The sequence below is a fragment of the Centropristis striata genome, chromosome 12 (genome assembly GCF_030273125.1).
Source record: "Centropristis striata isolate RG_2023a ecotype Rhode Island chromosome 12, C.striata_1.0, whole genome shotgun sequence".
NCBI classification, from domain to species: domain Eukaryota; kingdom Metazoa; phylum Chordata; class Actinopteri; order Perciformes; family Serranidae; genus Centropristis; species Centropristis striata.
The window spans coordinates 16,201,946-16,209,678 of NC_081528.1; the positions used below are offsets into that span (position 1 = coordinate 16,201,946).

At 43.4% G+C, this 7,733-nt stretch overlaps 1 protein-coding gene across 1 annotated transcript; it reads left to right on the forward strand.

The window, feature by feature from the left end:
- The first annotated feature begins 2,457 nt into the window (after positions 1-2,457).
- Positions 2,458-4,052, forward strand: LOC131982235 (uncharacterized protein DDB_G0283357-like). Its single transcript, XM_059346833.1, has 2 exons — positions 2,458-2,609; positions 3,392-4,052. Exons 1-2 carry the CDS (start codon positions 2,458-2,460, stop codon positions 4,050-4,052), a joined length of 813 nt encoding a protein of 270 aa, XP_059202816.1.
- The last annotated feature ends 3,681 nt before the right edge of the window (positions 4,053-7,733 follow it).

The window sequence follows — 7,733 nt, forward strand, 5'->3', positions numbered from 1 at the left end:
ACTGAGTTGTAGACAGTGCACAGTAGGGGTTGGCAGATGTTAAATGACCTTAGTCTCCTCAGGAAAAAGAGTCTACTTTGTCCCTTCTTGTACACCACCTCCATGTGGCTTTTCCAGTCCAGCTCACTGTCGAGCTGCACACCAAGGTACCTGTGGTTGGCGACCATCTCCACCATAGTGCCCCCGATGCTGATTGGTGTTGGTTGAGTCCTCCTCCTCCCCCTCCTGAAATCCACAACTATCTTCTTTGTCTTTGTGGTGTTGAGATGGAGATTATTGTGTGTACTCCACTCCACAAAGTTCTCTATGGTGTCTCTGTACTCCTCCTCATTTCCCCCTTTGATGAGGCCAACAACAGCTGTGTCGTCTGAATATTTTTGCAAGAAGCAACTGTCAGTGTTATGTTTGTACTCCGCTGTGTAGATGGTGAACAGGAATGGAGCCAGCACAGTGCATGGAGTGCACAGTGCAGGATGGTGCATGAAATATTGTTCTATAGGCGCTGTTGGGTCTGACTGCCGGTCAGTCAGACCTCTCCACCGAGTTGTTTGATGCAGCGAGGAAAGACACCAGGGAAGACGGTCAGTTTGTGGTATAATGCTCTATTTCAAGCTTTATTGCGCAGTTTGCAAAGTGCGGAGATCACTCTTACAGAGATTACATAGAATGCATCTGTTCAACACAACACCCAGAGAGATCTGACTTTCTATCTACGGAGTCTCTTCATATACGCCCTGTTCTTAGCTTGTCCTTACATGACATGTTTATCACATTGCTGAAGCTGGCCTTTACCTGACCTGTTTATCATACTGCTATAGCTGTCCTTTATCTGACCTGTTTATCCTAATGCTGCATTAACACTCCGTGTCTCACTCACTCTTCCTCTTTTGCAAGTTCTATGTATCGCAAACCCTTGTGGTTATGGCCCCCACCCTCGTTATCTGCACGTTGTGTGACTTCTTGTTTTGTACCAGTCACATTTTGTACTATTTGCACCCAAGTGACCATTTTAGAGCCTGCGGCCCTTGACTACGCTTCAGTATTTACACACAGCGCACATACTGTAGTCTGAGATAAAGGTAGTCCAAACACCACAGTACCAATAATGGATCCACCTTCATCATCTCCATCTTCTCCCCTAGCAGACGTGGCTGGATGGTATTAAAGGCAGATGAGAAGTCAAAGAATGTTATCCTTACAGATGCATCAGAGGTGTCCAGATGTGTGTATGCCCTCTGCAGCATGTAAATGAGGGCATCATCGACACTGATGTTAGGCTGATATGCAAACTGTAAAGGGTCCATTTGAGTAGATACACTAGTCCTGATGTAGGAGAGGACAAGTCTCTCAAATGTCTTCATGATATGTGAAGTGAGTGCTACTGGTCTGTAGTCATTGTGGTGCGTGGGATGGGTCTTCTTTGGGACAGGTACCAGGCAAAATGTTTTCCACAGCCTTGGGACCTTCTGTAGGCGCAAGCTCAGGTTGAACAGTTGTGTTAGGATACCACACAACTCTGAAGAGCAAGTCTTCAGTAGCCTTGGGCTGATGTCATCGGGCCCCACTGCTTTCCCTGGCTTCAGCCTGTCCAGCATCATCTTAACCTGGGCAGTATGGAGAGTCATAGGTGGGGTTGCTGGTGGAGTAGGAGGTGAGAAGAGGGGACTCTGTGCAGGTGACATCTCAGGAGTGTTGGAGAGAGGGAGGTGGAGAGGAAGCAGCATTGGTCAGCAGACCAGGTAGGGGCGGCTGGGGTGGTGGTGTGGGGTAGTCAAATCTGTTGAAAAATCTGTTCAGATCATCAGCCAGACTCAGTTCACCATCAGGCAGTGTACTGCCCTTCTGCTTCATGCCCGTGATCTTTCGCATTCCAGTCCATACCTGCTTCACTCCATCCTGCTGCAGCTGTTGTTCCAGTTTGAGCCGATATATTTCTTTCCCCTCCTTAATCCTCACCTTCAGTTCCTTTTGAATTTCTTTGATTTTATTCCTGTCGCCCTCCCTGAAAGCCTTTTTCTTCTCATTTAGTAAGGCCTTCAGGCTGCTGGTTATCCATGGTTTGTTGTTAGGGAAGCAACAAATTACCCTGGATGGAATGATGTCATCATAACAGAAATTGATGTAATGGGTAATGCATTCTGTTAGGCCGTCGATGTCTTCCCCATACTCCTCACAGAACACATCCCAATCTGTTGTCTCAAAACAGCACCTCAGGGCTTCATCAGCCTCAGGATGCCAGGCTCTTGATGTTCTGGTGGTGACAGGCAGCCTCTTTGCAGCTGGGGTGTAGGAGGGAGAGAGATGTAGCATGTTGTGGTCTGATTGACCAAGAGGGGGCAGTGCTGTACATTTGTATGCATTTTTTACATTTGCATACAAGAGATCCAGTGTTTTAACACCTCTAGTTGCACAGTCAGTAAACTGTTTAAAAGTGGGCAAAGTCTTAGAGAGACAGACATGGTTGAAATCTCCAGACACAACAATGAACGCCTCTGGGAACTTGGACTGAAGTCTCACGATAGTGGTGTGAAGCACGTCACACGCGACTTCCACCTTGGCAGATGGGGGAATGTAAACAACAATGGCTATCACCACAGTGAACTCTCTGGGTAGGTATGATGGCCTTAAACTAACCGCTAAAAGTTCAATGTCCTTGTTGCAAACCTGTTCTTTGATAGTAGCATGATTAGGGTTACACCATTTGTTGTTGACGAGCAGTAAAAGCCCCCCTCCTTTCTGCTTACCGCTCGCTCCGGTGTCCCTGTCCGCTCGCATTGTCCTGAAGCCGGTGAAACTTATCAGGGAGTCAGGCGTGTTTTCCGTCAGCCACGTCTCTGTCAGGCATACGATGATGCTCTCCCGGTACAATTTCTGGTACCTGACTAGGCTTTCCAATTCTTCGAATTTGTTTGTTAGGCAGCAAACATTTCCCATTGTGATAGATGGTAGGGCTGGTTTAAAAGTCTCTCTCCATGTTGTCGCCAACCTCCTCTTGTTTCTCTTCATCCCTGCACGGGTTCCCCGATGTCTCCTCTGTAAGAGTTCCTTCGGTATGTCATGTCGAATCCCGAATATTGAGCCATGTACCAGGCTTATCAGTTCCTGACGGGTGTATACCACGGCAGCTTGCTCCATCCGTCTGGCCGATATTAGGGCACATATTTCCACTCCCCTTCCAGATAGTATGGTTAAGTCTTGGTTAAGAACTTAACAACACGCAAAAGTTGTAGCTAACACACTTATAGGAAGTCTAGAAAAATACTAAATCAACATTGAACATACACACTACACAAAGCTGCACGCAACAGGCTGCCGTCTCACCGGCGCCACTCCTTGCCCTGCAGGCAAAGACAGTCAGTCTCAAAGAACTCATGAAATGATTTTCAAGCAGCAGCAGTAAAAGTAACAGTAGCAGTAAAAGTAACTGCAACAGTAACAACAGCAGCAGTAACGGTAACAGCAGTAGCAGTAACAGCAATAGTAGTAACAGCAGTAGCAGTAACAGCAGCAGTAACAGCAGCAGCAACAGTAGCAGGAACAGTAACAGCAGCATTAACAGCAGTGACAGCAGCAGTAACAGCAGTAGCAGTAACAGCAGCAGTAACAGCAGCAGTAACAATAACAGCAGCAGCAGTATCAGCAGCAGTAATAGTAACAGCAGCAGTAACAGCAGCAGTAGCAGTAACAGCAGCAGCAGTAACAGTAACAGCAGCAATAACAGCAGCAGTAACAGCAACAGTAACATCAGCAGCAGTAACAATAACAGCAGCAGCAGTATCAGCAGCAGTGACAGTAACAGCAGTAACAGCAGCAGTAACCGCAGAAGCAACAGCAGCAGTAAAAGTAACAGCAGTAACGGTAACAGCAGCAGTAACAGTAACAGCAGTAACGGTAACAGCAGTATCAGCAACAGTGACAGTAACAGCAGCAGCGACAGTAACAGCAACAGTAACGGTAACAGCAGCAGCAGTAACAGTAACAGGAGCAGTAACAACAGTAACAGTAAGAGCAGCAGCAGTAACAGTAACATAAGCAGTAACAACAGTAACTAACAGCAGGCAGCCAGAGTTAGAGACGTGCTGGTGAACAAAGTGGAGCATGTAACAGCTTCAGATCCAGACAGCAATGCAAAGTGATGAGTGGTGAAAGAGGGGTCAGATGGTCAGATGGTAGGTGGGGTAGCTAGGGAGTTAATATGTTTTTTGCTCTTTGCAGCTATTACTGATCAATTAAAAGACATAGTTTTTCTTTTAGTTGAAGTGTTTGTGAAATCAATTTATAAATGTCATATCCAAGCTCTATAACAACTTCATTGTAATTCGGTTTGTGTCATTTCAGTGTGCTTGGCATTTGCACCCCGTTCAAGCAACACAGTTAAGCTACTGTAACAATTCTTCTGTTTAAAGATATCATCAGTAAGTAGGTCCATTTGAACTATGTGCCACACTGTTGTCTCAGTGTCAAATTCCAAAAGAAATCCAAAGCAAAATTGTTTAATTATATCCTGTTATGTAATATTGTTGTAGCATAAAGAAAATGGAACCATCAAAGGCTAACATTGACCTTAAGTGAGTTGCCACTTTGAATATCAAACTGTAGTCAAAACTATGACATCTATTGGTAAACATGGAACATCCATGCTGACGATGCTGCACATTAAACTATTTGTACTATTGTTTCTATATCCATGTTTCACAGTTGGCCAAGGATCGTGCGGGATGAATCCTCACAGTAGCCGTCTCACTTCATCATTCTACTGCTCTCCCTACATTTCAGCAGACAACAGAATGAATCCCCTCAATAAAGTCCACTCTTCAGCAGATGTCCAGGCTGTCACGGTTCATTTTATCATAATTGGTAGTTCCACCTCAGGGGAAGAGAGAGACATAAAGGGGGTGAGGGCAGTGGAAGAGACAGACAGACTGGGGAGATGGGGAGGGTTAGACAGGAGAGGGCGAGGAAAGGATGGATGAGCAGAAACACAAAAACACAGAGCAGAGAGGGGAGGAAGTCTGTGTGATGGAGGATGAGAGGGGGCGGGGGCACAAAGAGAGAGAAAGAAGCCTTCAGCCAAAATTTTAAAAGGGTTGGCCTGGCGTTTAGATGGTCAGGTCTCAGAGCAGATGGTTTAAAGACTCACTGTGGGTCTCACATTAGCGAGCGGAATATGGCTGGATACACTGCAGTGTTTCCTCTGCCAGTACACTCTGCCACGAGATATGAGATACTGGGTTAAAGAGATGTTAGTGTTAAAATGTCTCTTCTGAAGGGATTAGAATTGTTTTTTTTCTTTTTTTTAATTAATTAATTTTTGGTCAGGTATTTACAATGAAATAACACTTATGACAAGTTATTTTAGGGGTTTGTCTATTTTTTTTTTCAATTTTGTTTTTAAAACTACTTAAAGAAAAAAAGTCAGCAGTCCAGCAACAAAATTCTAATGTAGCCAGACAGAGAGCATCAAACACAGAACATGAAGAACAAAGAGAGAGCGATAGGGACATTTACATTGCATCACCATACACATCATGCCCATGTAGGTACCATCAACCTTTAATGTTCAACAGCTGGACAAGGGGAAGGCTTCATGGTTGATATAATAGCCTCCATTACAAAAAAAGACCCCAGAGGGATTTACGAGACTCCGAGGTGATGTATGGTTTTCGATCGTCGCGTAATCGTTTAGCGACAGTTTCGACTGTGATCCGTGATCACATACGCAACGGATTAAACATGGGAGACGCAACTGTGGCCGCCGTCGCTAACTGTGCACAATTAGCCATGCTGGTTTGTTTATTGTCAGCAAAATCACACCTTTGCGGAATCACTATGAAGACCCTAAGGCGAAGAGCTGGCACAGATCTTTCCAGAAATATAGCGGGGATTTGCGGGACCACACTATGAAAGGGTCTTATGATTATTGTTGCTTGTGACTACTAGCATGTTATTGTTGCGTCGAGTGCTATGTCACATCCTGCTTAGCATTCTATCCAGTAAGCAACCAGGCTTTTCGACAGGGCCAAAAAAAGTCCGGTCAAAAGACAGCTCAGGACGGCTCATATTGAAATTAGGGGCGACCTACCGCAAGCTTACTTCTTATGGAATAAGATCCAACAAGAGAAGTCAGACTTGTGTATTTAACACTCAAATTATTGTCCACACATGTGCAGTCATCTTAATTGTTCCTATATACAGTCCATATGGTCATGCCTTATTGGCAGCACACAGTTGTCTTATGGACATGAACAAATACACATGTATGTCATGCAAATCCTTGCAGCTACAAGAATCAGGTGATACTACTTTTAAATTAAGATCACTTGGAATATGTATATACAACATTATTGAATGTGAACTTTATCTAAAATCACAACTGGATTTAGTAATTTTGAATATGCTTGGAATTGCAGTGAGCTATCATTAGAAATCCAATTGGACTATCTTTGTACCAGATTGTGGAAATGTTTCAAATTGTCTGAGAGGGCCACACCCCTATTTTTCACAAACAGGAGAATAAGAATCGACTTCGCTTCTCTTGTAAATGTACTCAGTTGATTGCACATGAGTGGAGTCAACACTTTAGAGGCCTTAAGCAAAGACAGACAGAGTCAGTGAGCTGAGGAGAAAGAGAGAGATGGGAGAGTGAAAGAAACAGTGGGCAATATGATGACTGGCTGGAGAGGAATGCTCCCACAGCAGATGGTTATAAAGCCTCTTGGGATGTCACATTATCAGAAACTGTAATGGCTTTCAAATGAAAACTACTGGCTCCTGAGTGTGCTTCAGTGCTGTTTTTTTTTATATCACAGTTGAAGCTAATTATCTGAATCAAAACTTGTATTTTATAACCCTAAGAAACCTGAATCCTGAATTTCAAATGAGAATGTAAAACATGGCTCACAGTGCTGCATGCTGTGGAGAGTGAAAAGTTGGATCCGTCTTTCTTTATTTTATAGTTTCTGTAGCAGCATAGATAGTATTTGAAGCCTTAACTGCATAATCCTGTCAAAAATCGGGGAAAAAAAGTATATTTGTATCTGTAACATTTAAACTGCTCAGCTTAATAAAGGAATAAATTTAGTTTGAGAAAACTTGTGTAAAGCTATTGTGTTTGCTGTGCTATTCTGCTTGTTGTGAGGGAAGCATGATGCTTTCCGGGCACTATATACAGTATACTGTGAGCAAGGCAATGAAAATCAAGAATGGACCCAATTCAACACAATGCCCCACATTTATCAATCAAACGTAGAAACCAGCACAGATCCAAGCACATAAATCATCTTCCAATGGGGTTCACATGTGGTTCGTATCTCGCCAATCACAGGATCACAGAAAATGATCAGGAATTGATAAATGTGGCGGCTGGAGTCATTATTTGAATCTCAAGCCCTAATATATTTAGGTTTAGAGGCCTAGCCCCTGGAGTTTACCACATCGAAAGACACAACACGACCAAGAAGTGGAATTTATTTTTCTTTTCATTTTTTCAAATTAAAATCTTAAGCACGTACAGAAATATGCAGCACCAGGGCTTTATGTTGGTTCAGCAAAACTGACAAAAAATGTAAAACATCCGGTAAATAAATAAATAAAAGTATTTATAGCTATATACTCAAACAAGTTCAGTGAATCACTACTGCTGTCAGCAGCTATCGAACTATTTAATTCATACACCTGTGATATATATAAATAGTGAGGTGACAATGAAGCCTCATGCACCATTTTCTTTATTT

Bases quoted from the DNA above. Each gene is read 5' to 3' on its own strand.
- LOC131982235 (XM_059346833.1), top strand. From the start codon at position 2,458: ATGGTTGAAATCTCCAGACACAACAATGAACGCCTCTGGGAACTTGGA. The intron at 2,610-3,391 runs GTAGGTATGATG...ATTTTCAAGCAG, and splicing joins CACCACAGTGAACTCTCTGG to CAGCAGTAAAAGTAACAGTA.